General features: G+C 46.3%; 1 protein-coding gene across 9 annotated transcripts in view; it reads right to left on the bottom strand.

The window, feature by feature from the left end:
• The window catches only part of WNK2 (WNK lysine deficient protein kinase 2), a 102,680-nt gene extending 80,871 nt beyond the window's left edge, over positions 1-21,809 (bottom strand). For 8 of the 9 annotated variants that reach the window (XM_069027619.1, XM_069027613.1, XM_069027615.1 and 5 more), the window contains exons 1-2: positions 21,737-21,809; positions 20,694-21,477 (exon numbers count right to left, since the gene is read on the bottom strand). In XM_069027619.1, the coding sequence (XP_068883720.1) occupies positions 20,694-21,404 (711 nt within the window). In that variant the 5' untranslated portion in view covers positions 21,405-21,477; positions 21,737-21,809. Of the gene's footprint in view, positions 1-20,693; positions 21,479-21,736 lie in introns of those variants that run through there. The other variant, XM_069027614.1, reaches the window with a different exon arrangement.
• Between the last annotated feature and the right edge of the window lie 1,278 nt (positions 21,810-23,087).

Raw genomic sequence — 23,087 nt, 5'->3', positions numbered from 1 at the left:
GACTTTTCCCTCCCTTGGCCTTTCTAGAGAGTTATTACAGACCTCTTGGCTTGCCAGGCTAACTGAGCTGAGGTCCAGCCTTGCTTTAGAAGCAAGATTCTCCTTTCACTCTGGTGGCCCTTCATGATAGGTTCTTCCTTTTTGAAGACAACTGTCAGGGCAGTCCATGCACCCAGACAAGTCCCTGCTGCTCTCAGGTGCTTGATTCCTCCATAGCAGAACAGGGACGGTTTTTTTTGACTGGCTGTTATTTGCAGTTATGCAGCATAAGCCCTACACGATCTCAAACCAGTTGAACCCACTCTTTATGAAATAAATGTAAACAGAACTTGCCAATATCTCAGTTTAAAGATGAGCTGACTATTCAGTTTAGGTTGGCTCCTTACCAAACTAAACCAAACTTATGGCATCCATGTGCTGGTTGAAATAACAGTGCTCACAGGACTGGCCATATCAATGTCAATGCAAACCTTGTGACACTAAGTGTGTGACCAATGCCACAGGGTAGAGTAAGAGAATTGCAGCAAGTGGATCTGGAAGTCACTGGGAAATATCACCAGTCTGCTCCCTTGCTCCAAGATAGGAGTCATGATTTTTAAACTATTCCTGACAGACCTGCACACAGCTCCAGTGAGCCTGCCTAAGGAATATTTGTCAATGCCTAACTGCTCTTAGTTAGAAAGGTCTCCCTGCTCTCTAACCTACATGTCTTTAGTTTCATTTTGAGCCCATTAATTATTTGCCTCTACAGGGTGGCCATTCACTCAACTCCTCCTTTAAGAAAGTATTTGTGGTTTTTTTCAGATACTATTCTTCAAATGGACAAACCATCTGTCACTACCAGCCATGTACCTGAGATCTCTCTGTGCTGTCATAATCACATGCTGGATTCTGAAGGACCAGTCCACATCTTTCTTCAAGTGAGATGCAGTGGTTTGCACCGGATAGCACGTGGCCAGCTACCCAAGGGAAGTGCCCAACATTTTGCACAATAAGGTTGGGGAACATCTTTTGAGAGCAGAGTTCATGGTTCACAACTCCCCTACTGATACATATCCCAGCTTTGGGAAGAGCAGAGCCCCAGCAGGTGTTCAACAGATTCTTAATTAAAAATAATCTGAAAAGCAGACATTGCATTGCAACACTCAGCACCAGCTGAGGTTAACGTGAGTGCTCAGACTTCGAGGCACAGGTTTAGTTCACCTGTGGGACCAGGTACACAATACAGCTCTAACTCATTTCCTGGTGCACTCACTCTGCCTTAGAACCACAGGACAAGGCACTCCAGTTAGAGGGAAAATGCAGGAAAGGCTACAGGCACTGCATCATTTGGGATATTAATCTTTCAACAGAAACAGCTTTTCAGAAAGGCCTGAGGAGGCTCACACATCCCAATTAGATACATCCCTCCTAAAGCAACACCTCAGAGGAGGTTCTGCATCCTCTTCTCCCAGCAACTGTGTTCACATCCAAGCCACCTGGGCCAGCCCACTCGTGTGCATCTCCCCCCAGCCCCACTGCTCTATTCATGTGGTGCCTGTTGTTCCTGACCACCGTGGCAAGGCAGGTGGCCAGGCAGACATAAAAGGTGCTGCTCAGAGCAGCAGCTGAAGGGCAGCATCGATCCTGCATCCCACCTGAAAGGCAGAGAAAGCGCAAGGACTTTCTCCACAACTCACTGCAAATGTAATGCAAAAGGAGAAAGTAATTCAGGCAAAATCCTACCCAGAGGGAAGAAATCCTCCAAGCCCCATCTCACACTGAAGACTCAAGCCAGCTCCACTTAGGTGAAGGAACCAGGAGAGGATTCAGACATCCCAGGAGAGAGGGGGATAAGAAGGCACCCCTGCTCTGACCACATGTTGCTGGCAGCTCCTGACCTGTGAGCTTGTCCCTTTCCACAGCTATCCATCCAAGACAACCAACTCCTCCTTCCTCTCCTCCCCAGTCATCCTGAGTCCCTGAGTCACCCTTCTTGCAAGCATTCATTCATTTACCGTATCTTCCCTGGGAAAACACTTGGAGTGCCATCTCAATTTTCCGCTGCACTGATGTTACTTGATTCCTTACCTCCCAGAAAAAAAACCAAAACCAAACAGCCAGTCAGTGCAACATGATTTCCAGCAACAACCCAAATTCAACCTGACACCAGCGGGGTGTGTGTCAGGTCCCAGGCTACTGCAGAGCCCTAAGGATAACCCGCTCATGGCAAACCAGCCGGGCAGAAAGCCCTGGCGTGCCTGACAAAGCAGAGGCAGTGCACAGCTCACTCATCTTAAGACCTTGATTAACTCTTTCCTGCACTGCATTTTCCCTCTGCTGTGTCCAAAGAGTACTGAATATTATGCAAACACTTGGGATCAAGCAAACCAGTCGGTGTTTGGGATAATCCCACTGCCTTTGCTCTGTGTGTTGGTGTGGAATGCCAAGCTTGCTGTTCCCAACCACTCACAGTTTTGCTGTCCTACAATTCGCTGCAGACAACAGCTCTTGTTGTTCTTCATGCCCACATTATGTAACTGTGCCTTTGCATGTGGACAGAGCTCTCCACAATCAGCTTTAACTGCATTTCCCCATGCACATTCACAGCAGTTTTGAGAAGAAGGAACATTAGGAACTCTCTCCTATGAATCATCCTCTTCCTCAATAGCACAGGCAACTGAGAAACAGCCTGTGTAGGAACAACTTGTGCATGGGAAGAAAAGGCCATAATGGCAGCCTGACCTGCAGCTGTGCTTTAAAAGAGGCTCTGTTACAATTCCATGTTTCCAAACAGGTCAAGTTATTCATGCAACGAGTTATGCAGGTAACAAGCCAGGCAACAAGTGAGACAGGACAAGAGGAAACAGCCTACAGTTGCATTAAGGGAGGTTTAGGTTAGATATTAGGAACCAACTCTTCACAGAAACGGTTGTTCAGCCCTGGCACAGGTTGCCCAGGACAGTGGTGGAGTCACCATCCCTAGAAGTGCCCAAAAAATGTGTGGATTTGGCACTTGGGGACAGTCTAGTGGTGAACATGGTGGTGGTGCTGGGGATGGTTGGACTTGATGATCTTAAGAGATCTTTTCCAGCCTTAGTATGTCTATGATTCTGTTTGCCCATGCCAGTTGAACAGACAAGGAGGGCAGTGCCCACAGGGCCACCTGGAGCCTCGCAGCCATCGCTATGTACCCAGCCCCAGCAGGACCCACTGATCCCACCACGGTTTATCTCCCATCCCTGAAATACCTACACACATGCTGCTAAACCAACAGATTTCACAGCAGGGAACCCAACTAATCCTTGCTTTCCTGCTCTGCTCCATGCCCCATGCTTTGCCAGACCCCTCTCCTTGAGCCTGCTGCCCTACGGACAGAGCTCGGTCCCATGGAGATGCCCCCACGCTCCTGGCCCAGCCCACCCTGCACACCAGAGACACATTTGCAGCCACCTCTGCCAATGTTTCATTTCTGATGATTAAAAAAAATCTGAATACATTCCTCTGAAGATGGTTTCAATGCTCCAAAGAGCTACTGTCTGTCATAGAAGAACCTGCTTGATTTTTTTTCATATTTTTAACTTCAGGCAGAAGATTTTTCATTAACTGCAGCATATTATACGGCACAGCCATGTCTTATGATGCACCTTGCATTCATTAAAATAAAAGTTTGATTTGAGACATAACAGTTTATATAAATTGTTATGTAAAGTGAGGAAAAGATTTCCTCACTCAATTTAATTTGCAGACTCTTGAAAAAGAAATTCAGGAATACTTCAACCAAAAAATTATGCAAAACAGATGGAAAGAATATAAACGATCTCTTACAAAAAAATAGGTGTGCACTTAAAACCAGAATAAAAAACACCTCTTAATTCAACTCAGCAGAACTTAACTAACTTAAAATGGGACTTTGAAGAAATTAGAGGAATAGGTCTGTTCAGAATAACTAAATATTTTCTGCGGCATTAGTAATTGGAATCCCTTACAATAGGGATACCCATTGTGAAGAATAATTATCTGGAAATAAACAGAGGAAGCACAATGAATTATCCTGTAAAGCCCAGATAGCTTCTCATTAGTTACTAAAAACTTTGAGGAAAAAACCAAACCATATTTAAAGGAAGCCACCACAGGCCCATACAGGTTAGTTTAGAGGACATCCCATTAAACTGAGAAGAGGATATAACTAATAATTTTCTTATTGTGGCTTTTATATGTTGGCTGCTGTTCCAAGGATGGATTAAATACCACGGCTGCTTGGTTGGATATGAAATTAAAAGCTCTATGATGACCCCTCATTCCCAGTGGGGCATTTTAGTTGGTTTTTCTTTTTTTTTTTTTTTTAATCTATTAACTACGCATTAGGTCCTCCAGAACATTACCCTGAATAAAAATGGTTTCAAATGAAACAGAAAAAAAATAGGATAGTAAACAAATACATCAACAGAGGTTTGGGCTATGATTCAACTGACAAATCTCCCAGATATGCACCCCGTGGACAACCGAGGGGAGTATTTGGCCTTGCTATGATAGACCTGGAGCCCTACAAGAACCAAACACCAAGACCATGCACCACAAAACTAAGACACTTCACATGAAAATAAGATTTTGCAACTTAATAAACATGCACAACCAATTTCTTCTAAAAATCTCATGAGCTCAGCCTGGAATAGGATTCAGTATTTCCAACTTTCAACTGTCCAGGTGATAAAGATAAAACACCAGTCCCGATCTGCAGCTTCTAAAAGGAACCAGGAAATACAGGGTGAAAAATAAATGCCCTTACCTACTGAACTTTCAAAGAAAAACACTGAACAACGCCAGGGTACTTTCTTTTTTGTGTTTAATTCCCATCACCTTACCTAGAGTGGGAGAAATTCAAGTGAGAGAGTCTGGAAGTTTTCTCCCTGAAACTGAGACAAGGCTGCCTAAAGAGATTTTTCTTATCACACCTTTCTCCCAAGATATTTCTATGGGACAAAAACACATTAATTCCCACTGCAATAATGTACACGTAAAAAAATATGTTATTAAAAGAGCATTCCAGGCACTGGCCCCGAGCATGCACTCCCAGCTGCTGGCTACAGAGATACAGCATGGGCCACATCAGTCCTTCCTGCTCTCCCTCAACTATAAATCCAGAAAATCTCTCCTTACCCTTTCCACTCTTTCAATTAACCTGATTATAGAAATAATCTGTGGCATTTCTCTGCTGCAGTGCAAAGAACTAGAGCAGTGGGCAGACTCCCTGGGGATTCAGTATCAGCGGCACACCATGCTGAGCCTTTCATCTGGACAAAAGCTTGGTTTTCATCAAGCTCCAGATGAGAAAGTTCTCAGACAACACTCAGTTTGTGTTAGCACTCTTGAAACAAACAGAATACGATTTACTGCAAATAGCAGTCTTTTTCTAAAACATGTATTTTTAGTCTGCAAGACTAAAATTCAGGTAGAGTACTTTAAAATATTATCCGTGGCATCAGTAAACTGGCATCTCTTTACAACAGGGTTTTGTATTTGGTATCCCTATTTTAGTCTACAAGATTAAAAATACACTAAATACTCCAACTCTTGTAGATTATTTTAGTCTACAAGATGAAAAATGTACAGGTTCGAGCTCTAAGAGGTTCCAAGTAGCTGTAGTTGAATTCTAGATCTCTCAGGAAAGGATAATCAGACGGATTCAGCAAAGGACTTCTTGCAGCAGGAGGCTGGATTAGTCTTGCCAGCAGATTCAGCTGATTTCCATGAAAGTCAATGGTTTGAATATCACAAAAATAATAATAATAATAAAACATTAAGATCTAGACATGGATAACCATCCCATACAAAGCCCCAGACATTTTCAAGATGGGAAAAAAACTTATGAGTCATGAAGTAATTCACTTAAAATATTTTAAAGCTTTGTTTTCATGAGCTTTCAAAATTAGAACTGTCATGAAAAATTTATTAACTGCAATGAAACAAAAGTTTCAGCACAGCCTTCATTGCAGCTACAATTCCATTTTAAAACCCAAATTTCTTAACTTTCTAGCACCTTAGAGTACGAGAGCGAATGATCAGCACGTCACACGCAGTGCTCAAGGGAGAGCTGACGTATCAGTTACAGGGTAAACTTTCCCGTGTTTGTAAAAGCCTTAGGTAGAACTACCTAACCAGTTCACAGCCCACCTAAATGACTCCGGGTCCTTTTTAAAGAAAGCACTTGAGAACTCACAAGCTAAAGATTTAATACTTTTTTTTAAATCATTCAACCTACCAGAAGCACATTACCTATTCCACCATGAATGCCACATATTGCAATTAATTTTCAAACCCCACGTACTTCAGAACAACTTTTAACAAAGAATAGTACTCATTGCCATAAATTCATTTATTAGTTCTGATATTTAGGAGGACACTGACAAATTTAGATTCTTGTATTTGTGTCACCTGTCCAAACACTTTATTATGGTAACTACTGCACATGTGTGTGCTCTTCTAAAGGAATGCTCACATCCATCTTACGGACAAGCCTTAAGCAAAGCCCAAGAAAACAAAGAGCAAACACTTGCCATGAATATGAAAGAAAACAGCAACCCAACATTGAGACCAAAGCAACCTAAATCCGGTCAAATCCCTCCACTCTTAGGGAGGCACTTCTTAGGGATTCCCCGCCCTCCACTCGCAGTGTTGTTCCCAGGTTTATCCCACATCAGCTACTGAACAAGGTGCAACACTAAAAAATGAAGCCAGAGAGCAGCTACAATGTTCCTTAAATCAGTTTCATAAAGAAAGGTAGAATTACCAGAATATTCTCTGAAAAGCAAAGGAAGCACTCGAGCCTGTATTTTCACCTCCGTATCTAAGGGTAAGGAGAAGTCAACCCCCTGAACTCTCTACCTAATGTTATAAAAATACATCTATTTGCAAATATACTGATTTTGCCCGGAGGTTTCCTCGCGGGGTTACAGCCCCAGCCCAGGCTCACACACCGCTGCATACTCCACCCAGCTACAGTGCTGCTTTCGATATCTCCCATCGGTTAAAGAAAACTCTGCGTTCACTCTGATGGTGCCAGATTCTCAAGGCCTGCCATCATCCCAGCACGACCACTGCTCTCAATTATTTTTAAAGCAGATAAATTTGCATGGGAATTTTGGGCAACCTAAGAATAAAAGCTTCTGCTCTGGGAATGCTACTACAATTCAAAATCTGTCACATCCTTAAAGAACAGGCTAGACAGAACGCTTATTGAAACATGCATAAACCCTGCCTCAGGGGGGCTAAAGCTTTGGTACACAAGCACCTTAGAAGCAGTATGTTTCTTTCCTAACTTTTTTTTTTTTTAACTGAACATGTTAAAAACAGGTAAACAGGTTTTATAACTAATTATTCATCTGGCTGTCTTTGACCTCTATGACTAATTAACATTCCAGCATGTGTAAGATCTTCCAGTTAAACCAGTCTCTCAATTTTTTCAGTCACACACAAACACTCTGCTGTGTCACAGATTATAGATTATTGAAATATGTATCCTCCAAGAAAAATACACACAAAACTACCGGGAGTTTGGTATCTGGCACCAACTTAATGAACTTAGGAAGAGCAAGAATTCCTTTATGGGAAGGAATTGTTCCCTGTGAGGGTGGGGAGGCCCTGGCACAGGGTACCCAGAGACGCTGTGGCTGCCCCTGGATCCCTGCAAGTGTCCAAGCCCAGCTGGATGGGGCTTGGAGCAGCCTGGGACAGTGGAAGGTGTCCCTGCCTATGGGAGGGGTTTGCAACTGGGTGAGCTCCAAAGTCCCTTCTAACACCAACCACTGTCTGATTGTAAGAGTAAGAAAACTCACCCTTTCTTGTTATTTCTAGTGGTTGTCAAAAACACATTCAAAGGTTGATATTCAGCCTTTGTTTCCTGAGGAAAATATGTTCCACAATACATTTAGTGAGTAAATTAGGGTAGCGACACGTGGCAACAAAACACTTTTCAATTTTCAGTAAACTTGATAGAAAAGGGAAGGAGAAATTCTCCAGTTGGACCCACTGAATACAAAACTGCAGCAAAAGCCCAATCCTGGTAGCTGCAAAACCCAAAAAAAGGGGCACTTTCAGAAATAACCAAACTGTTGAAGCTGCCATACAGGGAGTTCACATCCTATTAGGCACCAAGGACTCCCAGTGCCAGGGGATTTCATTAGTTACTCTGCTGACAGAAAGCCATTTGGAAATATGCCCTATACATCTTTCAAGGCACAAAGGTCACAGTTCATAAAACATTGCATTGTTCTCTCTTTTTGCACACAAAAATTAGCTTTGTGGAAATGTTTAAATGACTTTTTTCTAACAGAAATCATAAATTACAATTTCAACTGTAAAAATCAGAGATATAGCAAATAGCATAAAGCATACAAAATATGCACAATACATAAGCTTTATCAAAGCTTGTTTTTAACAAAAGCATTGCCAGCACGTGGATTGTAATTGCAGGAGCAGAACTGCAGTACCAAAGCATCAAAAAGGCAGGCAGAAAGATCACGACTATCAGTCATTGCTAAGAATCAGAAGCAACTATTGCACAAGAGGTTACAAATTGCCTTGCATCTTGTCTCACTTAGGTGCCACCCCCTTTTCCTTGCTTTCTCTGCAAATCCTGATTTCCATCTCAGGTTCATCAGAATGTTTAGACACCAGATGCTGTCCCAGCTGTCACCGACTGATGGTCCCAAGGCTGCACAAACACCCTGCACATCTGGGAGGCTGACAGGTGAAATGGCATCTCGTTGGATTAATCACAGGAGATAATTTCATGCAATTGTGAAGACGACCCTCTAAAGAAAAATAAGGGATGTGAGAAAAGGATAAAGGTATATACCTCATGGCAGTGCAGAAGCTGTTAAGAGCAGAACCATGTCCTTGTAACTTTTAGAGGGGTGGCAGAAGACAGGAAAGAGCAGGAATGAGAAGGAAAAAAGTCATTTAAACCATTTTTTAAAAGCCTACTGGGAAGTTTCTGTGAAGTAGTATCCATTTTATTAATAAAGCCTTCCTGAAAAGGCAGTGAGGGTGATGAGGCATTGACACAGGTTGCTGAGAGAAGCTGTGGGTGCCCCATCCTTAGACATGTTCAAGGACGGGTTGGATGGAGCTTGGAGCAACCTGGTGCAGTGGAAATTGTCTGATCCCATGGCAGGGGATTGAAATGAAATGGTCTTTAAGTTCCTTTATAAGCCAAACCCTTCGGTGATTCTAAAAATGTCAAAGGCAGGCAGGAAGGGGCTGGTGAAGCACCCTGTAACCCTTCCCTAACCTGTAACAAAGCCAGACCAGCATCAGCCACACCCGCCACACACAGAGAATGTGGGGTTCAGCAGCAACGCTGGATTCAATTTTCAGGTCCCAAGTTAGTAAAGTGTGTATTTTTTGTGGTGTCCTGCTTGGACAAAGCCAACTGCCCCAGGCACAGACCTCCCCATTTCAGTTGCTCTCCATCAACAGCTCCATGCTGAGAGATGCCCTCCCACCATGGACTACAACCTCTAGCAGTGTTTGTTATAAATGGGGTTGTTACCCAGCAACACCACAAATAAAAAGAAGAAAAAGTCCAGATAGTATTTGTGTGGCTAAAATCAAATACCCAGTCCCCTCTTTGTGGCAGTTGCTTTTGAATACCCAGGCTTCATCATACCAAGTGTCTCATTTCACACAGAAAAGCCTTAAAACAAAGCTATGGAGCAAAACTTCCTTTGAAGCCCACAGGTGAATAAGCCTGAGCTTATCTCCTTCCCTCAAACTACCTGGGAGATAACTAAAAAAAGGATATCCACACTTCAGTAAATGAAGCTGTATTAATGCCTGTGTGCTACTTAGAGGAAGAATTGCTGTTTCTAATAGTTTGGTAGCTTTAGTGGTTAAAAACTTGCCATGTTAGATTCATCTAAGTGAACAGATACACATACATCTTAATCACACGCGTTTTAAGCATTAACTGTTTCTCATGGTAAGGGATGTCAGCCTCTCATCAAAGCCCTCCCTGTCAGCAGCCCCTGTGGGGATGTCGTGTACTTATTGCATGGCAGGAGAATGGGCTCTGGCAGAGTGGTCACAAGTGGGGACAGAAATTCAAGCAGTCAAGTCCCAAAAAGCACCAATTATTCCATTGAGTTAAAAAGCCATTTCACTTCCCTCTCCCAACCACAGTTATTTGCTACAAGTTTCTTCTTTCTATACTTTGAAAAGAAGGCTTGATCCTCTTCCACAGAAAGGGGTCAGAGAGCTGTCTACAGCCCAGAGGAAGCCACAGCATGCCTCCATAGCATCTTGTATCATGTGGGAATCCATCCAGCTGGCTTAATTTAACATGAGACTGTAAAAATAAGGCATAAAATTGATCTGGGTCCAAATACACTCTCCTGAAGGCACCTGGGGCTCTGACAGCCAGTCCTGCAGCTGCCAGCACGCTGAAGGCTCTGTGCCTTTCCTCAAGGTGAGGTGCCTGCGAGAGCTCCAGCCTCCAGCACACGCCCCAGTTGGTCTCAGCCTTGGTACGTGCCCCCTGTGCACAAACACAGCTGGGACCCAGAAATTAACTCTGCAGCCATTCCTCAAATTGCACACCTATCCCATAGAGAAAGCTGAGTGATGGCACCTACTCTCCTCTTACACCTGGAAGAGGTCCTGCCCATCTCCCCTGCCACAACACCCAAACGTAGGCTAAAGAACTTACACCAAGAGGGGAGATTCATTCCCAGCTCCTCTCACATGTGCAAGGGTCACTGAAGCCTTTACCAAACCCCCTAAACTACCACCCTGGCAGCTAAGGAAAGAATGAGGAGCACACCTCCTGCAACTTCATGCTTTCAAGACAGAAGATTCTTCCGTTCTTAGGAAAGGGTATCCCAGGAGGAAATGCTGGAGCTGTTGGACAGACAGCAGTGTTTCACCACAGGTCTGACCTCTCTTGAAGGCAGTTCATGCATCTGAAGACGGGGCAACCAGGTGTTGGATGGAGCCTTCCCCCCAGCATCTGCTCCCTTGGGCCCCTGCTCAGAGCTAATACAGCAGGCAAGTTCTGGCTTACCCTGCCTAACAGCAGGGTACAGGGGCACTGCCCACTTTCTTAGGATGCTGCCCTGGATGCCCACATTTATCTCCCACTGCCTGATGTGGGTCCAGTTCTTAAATGGAGACTCCAAAGTGAGTTTTCTATTTAAAGACCAAGCAATCACTGCTACTTGACACCCATGGGGCTCTGAGATCCCAGCAGACTAAAAGAATTTATAGTTCAAACTTGCTTTCTGTGACTTTTGTCCAGTTCAGGAGTCTGCCATACATCCAGGGATGAGCGGATTATCAGCAGAAGCTTTCCTCTCACTGTTTCTAAAGGAAAGTTACACAAAAATCCTCATTTGTTTCCTGGAATGGTACTGTGTGAGCTTCAACAGGGCCCTTACAATACAAACAACTCCCAAATATTGCTTTATGTTCCCTCTTCACTCACCCCCCTCTGCCTGTGTTGGATGTTCCTGGAGATCACGGGCTCCAGTTAGGCTGAACTGCCACAATGATTTTTACACTCATTAAGGTCAGTGAAAGATGTTACACAAGGTATCACAACTCATGCAAGGAAAAAAAATGTTAGAAGCCTGGAGGGCAGTGGGACTGCTGCTGCATTCCCAGAAGAACACAATCCAAGAAGCAGCATCACAGATAGGATGTGAACAGCCATTCTAGGTCACTCTTCCCAATTCATTTTGCCCTGTATCCTATGGCTTAAAACAAGTGCTTTCGTATTTTTTCTATTTTTCTATTAATTTTCTATATGCACAAACAGCATCAAGTACATGCAGATCCATCCATGTCAGTCACAACTGTGCTGTTTGCCACAAGATATGAGACGGGGCTTGGAGCACCCTGGGCTCGTGGAAGATGTCACAACCACGGCAGGAGGTTGGAACAAGATGAGCTTTAAGGTCCTTTCCAACCCAAACCATGCTGGGATTCTATATTCTCATCCTGCACTAGCAATCAAAGGCAATATAAGTGTTATCATAATTGAGATAAAAACAAGTCCATTTCATTCGTGTAACACTCGCTTTATTATCTACAACAGCTCTCCAAACACACAGTGATATGAAAGAGAAACAAAACAAGTTCAGATGCACACAACCATGCCTGTTTTCCTTAATTGATCAGCAAAGCCTGGAACAAAACAAACCTATTTTGATAATATCTGGCTCTTGTAAAACTGATTCCAGTGTTTCAGCAGAGTGCTGCACAGGCCTGCAGCAATGAGCTACATCCACTGGAAACTTTGTGATTTCCCCCCCCACTCTCCCCAGGGTTCTATTTGAACAGCAGGATTGATTCTGCTCAGTCAAGCACCACAGCTGTTCCAGCTCCAGCCAGCACAATGGGGCACCTGAAATGCTCCTCTAACTGAAACAATCCAGCATCAGGACGGGCAACGTGAAAAAGCTGCTTATTGTATAAAAATCTGGAATAAACACCATAATTTTAATCCTTCGAGCACGCACTAGTGAGAGAAAGGAACAACCACCTCAGAAGCAGACAGAGGCAATGCCTGGTTTATGCTGCTTCTGTAAAATCAATACTCAGTTCTCAATACATGAGGTGACCAACTGTCATCTGTTCTTTTTAATAAAGCCTCTTTTTATAGAATATAGACAATTTTATTATTCAGCTAAAGAAAAAAACTCTTCCTCCATCTGTTTAGTCTGACTGGGTTTTAGGCAGTTTAAAGCATTTGAGATACACTGACACTACCTTTGGACAAGCCCTGTTAATTCAGGAATACAGAACATCACATTACCACGCTCAGTTCAGAACCACGGTTTATCAAGGCTCACACTTTGCTCAAAGTTAATGGAAAATACCTGACAGTTCCCCAAATCCACATAAATACATAAATTAAAAACAAAAAAAATCCCCAGACAATAAGGCAGCCACCATGCATACAGATTTACATTCAAAATCTCTGAATTATGATGAAACAAAAGGTCTTTAAAATAGAGAGAGATGGACTATATCAGGACTTTCAGAATCTGAAAAAGATTTATTAATAGTTTAAGTAACCAGCTACTGTACAGCCTCCTCCCCCAAAAAAGCATTACAAAACAGGACTGGTGTGTAACAAAAACATGCTCATTTCCTTTTAGGTTTTCATTTTTCCAGAAAAAATATGAATCAAAGACGTTAAGTTTACTTATCTAACCAAAAATTACATTAACACTCACATTAACTTTAGTAAGGTGGTGCTGAGACTCATCACAGGTTCAAATACCATTCCAAGAGCATCTAATTTTCCTTTAAAAAGAATGAAGATCAGATTGAATTCACATAAAATGGCCAAGTTAGAACTCCCCTAGTGTTACTTGACTCTGCCTTCTCCTATCTGTTTTCCTCAGAGTTCATGAATAAGTGGTTTGTAGCCCTCTGTAGCAAACAACTGAGGAACAGATGGTATTAAGTCTTCAGTGACTCCTTCCTTGACAGTTTAAACAAGAAGGACATTCCCAGAATGTGGCCTTTCATTTTGCCCATTACCTCCACTGCATATTTAACCACTGTATCACACAGCCATATTACTGTACTAACACTATACAACCAAATTATTTTCCAGAGGGTGTAATTTCTTTTTTTTTAAAGCATTTTGGGGATGATGACAAACTGAAAGAACAGGTAATACCATTCAAGACCAAGATGGAGCATCTCCCAAAAAATAAAATTCAATATGAGTACAGGTATGAGTTTACTTATATTTCTTTAAGGGATTGAGTAGAAGAGACATCACCACCCCGCACTACCTGCATGTCACATAAGAGTCACTCCTGAAAGTTTTCAGTGCACATTTATTACCAGCTGATTTAAAACTCAGTCTAGGTTCACCAATTCCTACAGACAACTAAATGGGAAATAAGATGCTTCCTAAGGCTTAGAGGTGTTCAGTGGCATGTGACAACTTGTATCCACAACACAGGTGATGGCAGGGGACAGGAAGAACAAGCAGGACTTGTGATCCACTCCTTGTCCCAAACTCCCAGTGTCTTTTACAGGGCATTGGCATTTGCATGTCAAAAGAACCACTAAGAAGCTATGCAGCTAATTCTGAATGGACAAAATTCCTAACTAGCAGAGTTTGGGTAAGCATAATGCCAGAAGGAGATATAGACCTGATTCCTTTGGAGGACAATAAGATTTTGATCAGGGATATGGGAAGTTGCCTATGGTTTGAAGATTAGTCCGTTCCAGAGCAAGGGACCAGTCTAACACATAAAAGGGGCTCTATTTTGTGGTTTATGTGGAAACTGGATTTAGAAGGATCTACAAGTACTCTTGTACTGGTGCAGACTCCAGGCAGTGCTGCAAAGAACGTGGCTGTGAACCCCTCCTGCAGGAAGGCTGACCTCTGCTTCTGAGGAGGCAGGAGGGCAGCAGGAAGCAGAGAGCTGGTTCCCTCCTTTCAGAGCTACATAGGAATAGCAAGGCACTGGATTGAAGGTTGTTTCCAGTCGACTTCTCAACCCCACAAGGAAAATCCTAGGCTGCCCTTCTTGGCCAACGTCAGTTTCAGGCACACCAAAAGCAACACTGAGATAGCACCCATGCTGTCCACCAGTGTCACTTCAGGGAAAAGATACATTTCCAAACACAACTTCAATATCACATATATAAACTTAAACATGAAGAAAAACAGTCCTGCTTCCACATGACCCTTTTGGATATTCTCCAGCTGCTGTCTGCAAGCCCCTCCTGTTGCAGTGCAATGAAGATGTCTCTTCCAGCAGGAGTGCCAAGTGTCACACATCTCGCGTGACACACCTTTGGCTGCCCTTTCCTCACACCTGTGGCCTGTCCAAGGATCACAACACATCAGCACTTAGCTTATATTTATGTCTTCTGGCCAGCAGACCTAGCCCAGAGCTTAATGCACACACAGGTAAGTGTCCTGCTGCTGGCCATCAACAGCCATACAATGGCAAATCTAAAACCCAAACTTCTCAGCACCCGAACCCACAGGAACCACTGCAGTAGGCTCCTGAGGCAGGAGAGATTTAGCCCTACCTCCTCTCCTCAACAATGCCTTTGCACCCAACCCTTACAGCAGGGCTTCTACCTTCCACCTACCCTTCCAGAAGACACTTTTTCAAACCTCTGCAGCATCTCTAATCATTCAGACTATCAAAACACATTAACTCCAGTAGCCAACATCTTTTAGCACATCATTACCATTGCCTCTAAACTTTTAAACCTGTGTTACACCCTAACCACAAAACAATACCATCAGTGCAAACGTTATTCACGTCAGGCTGTGTATCAATTGCAAGGGTCACCACGGTGACCGCTTCCAACATCAACTTTTTCCACCCCCCATCAGCTGTGGATACGAGATGACCAAAGGGACCAGAAATATCCTTTACACCAAGTTTTGAAGTCATTTCTGCTTATGGCAACTGGATCCACACATTTAGCATGAAGAGTTTCCCCAGAATTAAAAGAGCACACAACCAACCTTTAGGCACAATGTGCTCAAAAGCAAAAGAAAGGAGTTTTGTGTGATTCACAAGTCGAATGTGAAGCCTGACCCAGCTCTATTTCATTTACTGAATTTGAGAAGCCATCTATTAATAGTTCACTACCATATCCCTGCCCTGCTTCTCCATGCCAGGGCAACAGCTCTGCTAACAAACACCAGTGATACAGGCACACACTTACATACTGACACTGTAAAGCACAGCTAAACCAATTGTTTCAATTTAAACAGATGACACCTTCACAAGAATTAACTGGACACAGACAAAACTGGTCTTGGAATTTACTTACTGTGAGCAGACAGCAATACCAGATTCAAGCTTTCAGGTACAGTCTCTCTCTCCTTTCTTCTCCCAGATTTTCTAAATTATTCTGTTCATTTACACTACAAAGTTTACCTGGCCAATAAATTACCAGCACAGATAGTAACCTGCTACTATTTCAACATCAGATGAATGCTGCCAGCCAGCAAGGACACTAAAAGCCAAACTACCACACCTGTGGAAATCCTGGAGTTACTACCCTTTTCAGGAAGAACCACCCTGGAATTTCGATACTGGGGCATAAGACATCCTCCCTCTTCCACATCATTAATTCTGCCAGCAGTGACTTGGCAGCTAAAGCAAAGCAAACTTGCTTTAACACTGTCCATTACATTGGCTCCCACTTGTAAGCATGCAAACATAGCTGCTTACATCAAAACATCTGAGCTATAGTCCTCGATGTCTCTTACTATTGCACATCTCCTAAATGAAGATAAGAATGAAAACACTGCTTAAAATGTTAAGAAAATAGTTATATAGGGATCATAGCATGCTCTCATAGCACACTTGGAAATAAATAGCTTTTCCTCCCTTCCCTGCTCCAAGTTTAAATTTTGCTTCAAGGAAAGGTTATTGGCCTTAGAAACAAACATAGGCAAGTTCACTCAGGTTCAGCATTAATGATTTTAAATGTCCCTTTTATTCACCTTGCATCAAAACCAAGTCTAATTTCATCTTGTACTTTTAGACCATTCATGCCATATGAAAATCAGGCATCCAGTCTGGCTGAGCTTCTCGTGTAGAGGGACAAAAACTGAGATCAAGAAAATTCATTTGATTCGTATGCAGTATTAATATGGGAAGAGATAATTTAAAACATGTCCAGAAACACATCCACATTTGAACTTCACTGAAAACTAAGATCCATGCCCTCCAAAAACCTGAAGCTCCCAAATAACTAAGTCACTTCAAATATACAGTGTAATATACAGTGTAATTCCACATTTTTTCCTTGGGTTCAAGCAGTTTGAAGAGATTGGTAGTGACATTAAAGCAGAAAAGTGCTATGAAACCATGAATTAAAACACTTATTTTAAAGATATTTAAGTTTTTCTCTACATAACTATAGCGGAACTACCAGAAGCCCACAGCAAGTCTGTGAGTGCAGGAAGCAGAACACTGCTACTAGGGCAGCATGGCTGTTCCTGGCTGTTTTACCATTGCAGACCCACAGCTCGGTGGCCATTGGAAAATGCTGTCAGAACTATTCTAATACCCAGGATTTCTCATTTCAGCTATCTGGGTGTGGAAGGAGAACTGACCTCTGCTCATCCTTTGCTCTTACACAGCTGGCCAAATACCTCCAACATCCAACATCTTGATGCATCTTGGGACTGAGCTCAGTTCAGGACTCCCACACATTCTCAGAGCATGGAGCACCTGGGCACCAAGTGTCCTGCATCCATCTAAGCACCCTTATGCACTGGAGAAAGCCTGGCTTCCCTGGGGTGATCACCAGGCATTTCCCACCTTCCTGCAACAGCAGGATAAGACAGCCCAACTTTTCCCCATTTCTTAACAAAAAAATTTAAAATTAAATGCAGTGTCAGTATTCACAGTCAAAGCAAGAACCATAAAGTACAATGAGGCCCCTGCATTTCATAGTACCATAGTATTCTTTGCAGAGTCCCTATATATTCCCAAAGGGAAACATGATGGGCATTCTGAAACCATTCATCTAACTAAAAGGAATATTTGGCTTGTAAGCAGGGGAGCGGCAAAGCCTGTATTCCTTATTCATGACCCAACATTTTACTTAGGAGTGCAACACTTCAATAGTGTTTTGCCAAAGCCTCACCACAGTGATTGTATGCCATCAATTAATATTAATTACAGCTGCTGAAAACCTTGGAACGCAAACCCTTCCAAAACTGCAAGGGCACACTAATCCTGCTCTGGCACTTCAGCTTCACGAAGGAACAATAGCCTTATTTTCTAGCTAGAATTCAGCTACAGCTTTCACCTCTTCAGACAGGTCTAAAGCCCAGATCATTTGGTTAGCGCTTGGATCCTGCCCTAATCAAAGCCATGATTTCAGTTCTGAACCCTAAAGCCGTCTTTTCAATGAAATAAAGCCACTGAACAAGAATGGCTCGCGAGGCCTTTGTACAGATGGACAAAGACAGACACACAGGCAACAGCACAACCGGGCTGAAAAAACGCTGAGCCAGGGCAGAGGATTAATGCCTGCATGGAACCTCAACGCTGCTCGCTGTAACTTCCCCGCTCCAACTGTAACCAGCACAAGCGCATCTCCCGAAGAAAAAAACTACAGGTTGCAGCAATTTTTCCACAAAAAGGCTCTGGACTGGGTTCTGATGGTGTGAGGCTGCAGAGGAAGGCATTTTGTCTCCAACAGCATAGTGATATGATGGCTTCCACTCAGTCTTCTGCTACCTATAGGGAACTTCAAATTTGTGCGGAGAAAGACAAATCGGGGCAGATCTAACTGGCACAGCTCACCAAAAAAAAAAAAAAAAAACATGAATAAAGTGATTTACTTGAAAGCACCATCTGAATGTTTTCCCTAAAATTCCCCAGCTGAACCGAGAGAGTATTCTACAAGTCAAAAAGCTGGAGACAACACAGCCATTCACACCTTCTCCCATCGCCTCCTCCATGCAAATCCAGCCCAGAGGCACAGGCTTTAATCCTGTAGTCGTTAAAGGCTTTTGTCATTCAATGAGGCTTTCCCAATCCAGACCAAAGTATTGGTTTCCAGAGTCACATACCATCTCACATTACCTCTGGTCTGCACACAGCGGAGTTTAAGGAGACCCAGCAGCCCCTGCCTCCTAGGGATTCACACCAATTTCTCTAAAGCAGCCAAATAATAGAGTTTTCCTTCCACGATTAGAGGCCTAAAGCAAATCCTTTATTAAATTGAAAATATCTAGCAATAAGATCTGTTTGGGCTGATGCACATATAGTGAAAACTAATGGGAATTCGAGCATTATACAGATTTCTTCACATGCAGTCAGTTCAAGAATTCCTAAGCTAGTGTAATTAAGAATAAGAAGGCCATTCACCAGGTAAGAAAGCTTTCACACTGCAGTTTTGCCTTCCCAGTCTCTTCCTTAGGTGTACATGACCCAGAGTCTAGCACTTCCATGCCGTGTCTCCAATACATTTGGCAGTCTTTGGTCATTAAAGATGTTCTATTACAGAAAATACGTGGAAAATACATCTATGTCAATCCCCCTGCTAGAGCACTGCGAAAACCTGGCATCGTGCTGAATTCTGGGTCTGTGCGATGGCTCTGCAGTGATGGAGCTGGCCTGACAGGAGCAGCATCAGTCTTTTCCTTTGGACAACCTGCCTTCCAACAGCATCCCAGTCACCATCCCTCAAGGATTTCCGTCTGCTGAAGTAGAAGCCTTACATATTCAGGATTCAGTTCCCAGCAAAGCCAGACAAAGCCCAGGCCTGCCCCCAGGCTTCCCTCCAGCAGCCCCCTTTTAAATCCCCTTGGCAATCCCCCAGGCTCCCCCATTTCCCCACAAACCCTCCAAGACCTCCCGGGTTGGAGGAGAGAGGGGTTCAGCCCCTCACCACCAGCCCACCATACCTTGCCTGGCTCCCGTGTCTCCCATTCTGCATCCCTGTCCAATAAAAGCCAGGGAATGCATGACTATGAAGAGAGAAGTGTTCCCCATAATTCTTATTAAGGGAGCAGTGCTGCAGTGAATTATGATTATGTTGTGTAATGAAATCATCAGCGAATAAAGATGTAACTGCACATCCATCCCCAGCTATCCCAGGCAGCCAGGAGTAATTTACAAAAAGATTGGGCCAACATTAAAATATAAACAAAAACCCAGGAGCTCAGTCTTATAATAATACGTTATTTCCATGTCAGTTTCAAATACCCTTGCAGGCCATAAAGCTCAACCACCCAGTGGGAGTTTAAAGACCCCAAATTATAATGAAGGGTTAAACTTCGTTTCACCTAAGTTACAGAGTAGCTCACGCTGAAAATAAAAAAATATTTTTACTAGGTTTTTCTCCTAGGTCTCATTCCAATGGATGCCAACGAAAGTGAGGTAACATGCACTATAAGCAAAAGAAAAATTAAGCATGTACTACTATGATTTTTACCAAAGGCTACAAAACCCACCAAGAACAGGGTAACAAGGAAAGACAGCATCTAAGCCTTCATTCTCTTTACATATTACTGGATGACTTCAACTATTACTGGATGATATTACTTCATTCTCAACATCTAGAACTTTAATGTAAAAATCTGCCTTTTCAAAAGGTATTTGGACAGCTAGGTCTTTGACCTAACCAAAGCACCGCACACATGATGCCTAAAAAAAGGCAAGTACTGGGGCGTATTGGGAGGTTTGATTCACCAGGACAGTGACAATTCCATGGCAGGGGAGAGGGAAGGTCGGGGGGAGCAGCTCCTCAGCCTTTATGAAGCCATAACACAAAAGGAAATTTTGCTCCTGCAAACGCACTCGAAATCGTTGGCGGTCGGTGTCACTTTAACCCAGAGCTACTGCCCCGAGAAGGGGCTGGGGCCGGGGACAAGCAGCCCCGCTCCGCTCCGCCCTTTCCCACGGCCGCGGGAGCCACGCGTGACCTTCGCTGCGCCAGGCGGGTCCTGCGCGGCATCCGCGGCTGGAGCAGCGCCGGGCCGAGGGGGTTAAGCGTGGGAGGAGTGTACATAAGGTGGTGGATCCGGAGCCAATGGGGATATTGCGCTATAGTTAGACACTGGATCCTAAGCGATGGTGACCATAAAGGCTGTTCAGGGCTGAGCTGCTCTGGATGACACCGGCACGGTGCCTTTAGTTCCCGGCTTATAAGGCGGAAAAAAAAAAAAGCACAGGAGGATCAGCTGGGCTTACCTGCAGTTCACACCACGCTACTTCCACCCACGTCTCCGTGTCCAGACCCTTGTAGACCGTTTTGAAGGATCCCCGCCCGAGTTCAATATCAAACTTTAGGAATCTGCCATCCGGCGAGGTGGCAACCGCTTTCATATCAGCCTCCTCCTCGGGCTCCTCTTTCTTAGCCTTGCCCTGGTCCTTGGCAGCATCCTGCGCCTCTCTCCGCTCCGCGTCCTTGCCTGGCTCCTTCTGCTCCTCGGCGCCCGCAGCGCTGCCCGAGGCCGGCGTTGCCCGCGGCTCTCCGGAGCACTCGGCCTCCCGGCCCGCCGCCTCCGCCGACCCCTGCCCCGCCTTCGCCCGCTCCGCGATTATCCTCCTGGTTTTGGGGAGCAGGATGATTCTCCGCTGGTGCTCCGCCTCGGGCAGGTCGAAGGCGGGCTCCTCCTGGTCCGAGTCCACCACGCTCCTTCGCAGGAACCGCTGATGGACCAGCTTGGGGTCCCTGGAGCCAGGGCCGCGGGGCGGCGGCGCGGGGGCCCCGGGGGCTCCCGGCGCTGCAGCAGCGTCCGTGTCCGTGGCTGCCCCGCTCCCCCCGCCGCCGGGCCCATCCATGTTCACGCCAGTCTCCGCAGCCGGGGGAGCGCCGGGCTCGGCAGTCGCTGGAACCCCGGCACGGCCGCCGCCTCCGCCCCGCCGAGGTGCCGCTCTGGCATCGCCCCCAGTTTCCATCCGATCCGAGGTGTCAGCGCCCGCCGCCGCCCCGGCCCGGGGGAGTCACCGCGAGCCGCGCCCGCACCGCCACCTGCGCGGGGCAGAGCGCAGCCCTGAAGCGCCGCCACGGCCCGGCCCGGCCCCCCGGGCACCTCCCCCGGCCCCGGGGCTCCGACGAGCCGGGCCCCCGGGCCGGGCCCCGGCCGCTCAGACCGGGCTCCCCCCTGTCCCCGGCAGGGGCGCGGCCGAGAGCGCCGGACGGTCGGTGCAGCCCCGGGCTGCGGCGCGCGGCGGGGCCGCCTCACCTGCGGCGGGCCCGCGCACAAAGGCGCGGCGGGGCCGTTACTTACGTGCGGAGCCGGCGGCTGCCGCGCTCAGCGCCATGCGCGGGGGAAGGCGTGCGGCGGAGGAGGGGCGGCTCCGCCGAGCGTGCGCCTGCCCGGGTGCGCGGCGGGGCCGGGGGAGCCGTTGTCGGTGCGGGGCTCCGCGGCGCGGCTCGGCTCCGCCCGCCCCTGCGCCGCAGCCCGCCCCCGCCGCAGCGCCGGCCCGGCCGCGCCTCCCGCTCCGCGCCCGGCGGCTCCGCGCCCCTGCCCGCGGGCACCCTGCGGCAGCCCCGCCGCGCCCCCCGCCCGCAGCCCCCGCCCCGCCGCCGCCGCTTTTTTTGTCAATGGGAGCGCTCCCGGGCAGCGCCCATTTAAGGCACCGGCGCTCGGCGGCCGCCAATGAGGCTGCGGAGGGTGGGCGGCCGCCCCTCGTTCTCGACCCCCGGTTCCGCCGCCCCGCCCGGCGCCACCGCAGACAATGGGAGGGTCCCGCGCCCCGCCGCCGCCTCGGTCCGCGCCCGACAGCGTCCGCCCCCTCGGCAGGTGCACACACGGGCCCGAGAGCATCCCCAGAGAGCGTCCTCCGAGGACATCCTCCCGGCAAGCATCCCCCGAGTGCATCCCCTCCAGAGCATCCCGCCGAGAGCACCCCTCGAGGGCATCCCTCCCAGACATCCCCTCCAGAGCATCTCCCGTGCAGGTGTGGGGTGGGTGCGAGGCGCGGGCCTCAGCTCCATCCGATCTCTGGATCCAGGAGGTGGCTGTGCCAAGCTGCCGATTATCACGGCTGCAAGCAAAGGGAAGGTGACTTGAGGGAAACTGGATACTCTTCCCACACAGCATCTTTCAGCACTCCTCAAATGCAGAACATGACCAGGGACTGACTCAGATGTGGCCAATGCAAACACCTCACAGCCCACCCATGCTACAGCAGGTCAGAACACATGACAAGCCTCACGACCTGGAGTTATCTTTTTTATTTTTTTTTCTTTTTTTCCAGGCAGTTCATTAATCACTCTATGAATACTGACCCCATAATTCACTGTGACCAACACTTGGAATTAGTCTAGATAGAGGGAAATTTGGATCTTGACACCCATCTGTGCTTTGAAGGACCCACCTGGAGCACTGCCTCCAGTTCTGGGGGCCTCAGCACAAGAAGAATATCTTCCTGTTGGAGCTGGTCCAGAGGAGGCCACAAAGATAATTGGAGGGCTGGAGCCCCTCTGCTCTGGAGACAGGCTGAGAGAGCTGGGGGTGTTCACCTGGAGGAGGGAAGGCTCCAGGGAGACCTCAAGGCCCCTTCCACTGCTTAAAGGGACTCCAAGAGAGCTGGAGAGGGACTTTGGGTGGTGGTCTAGAGTGCCAGTACAAGTGG

The sequence above is a fragment of the Aphelocoma coerulescens genome, chromosome 12 (genome assembly GCF_041296385.1).
Source record: "Aphelocoma coerulescens isolate FSJ_1873_10779 chromosome 12, UR_Acoe_1.0, whole genome shotgun sequence".
NCBI lineage: Eukaryota > Metazoa > Chordata > Aves > Passeriformes > Corvidae > Aphelocoma > Aphelocoma coerulescens.
This window is presented reverse-complemented; position numbering and strand designations above follow the sequence as displayed.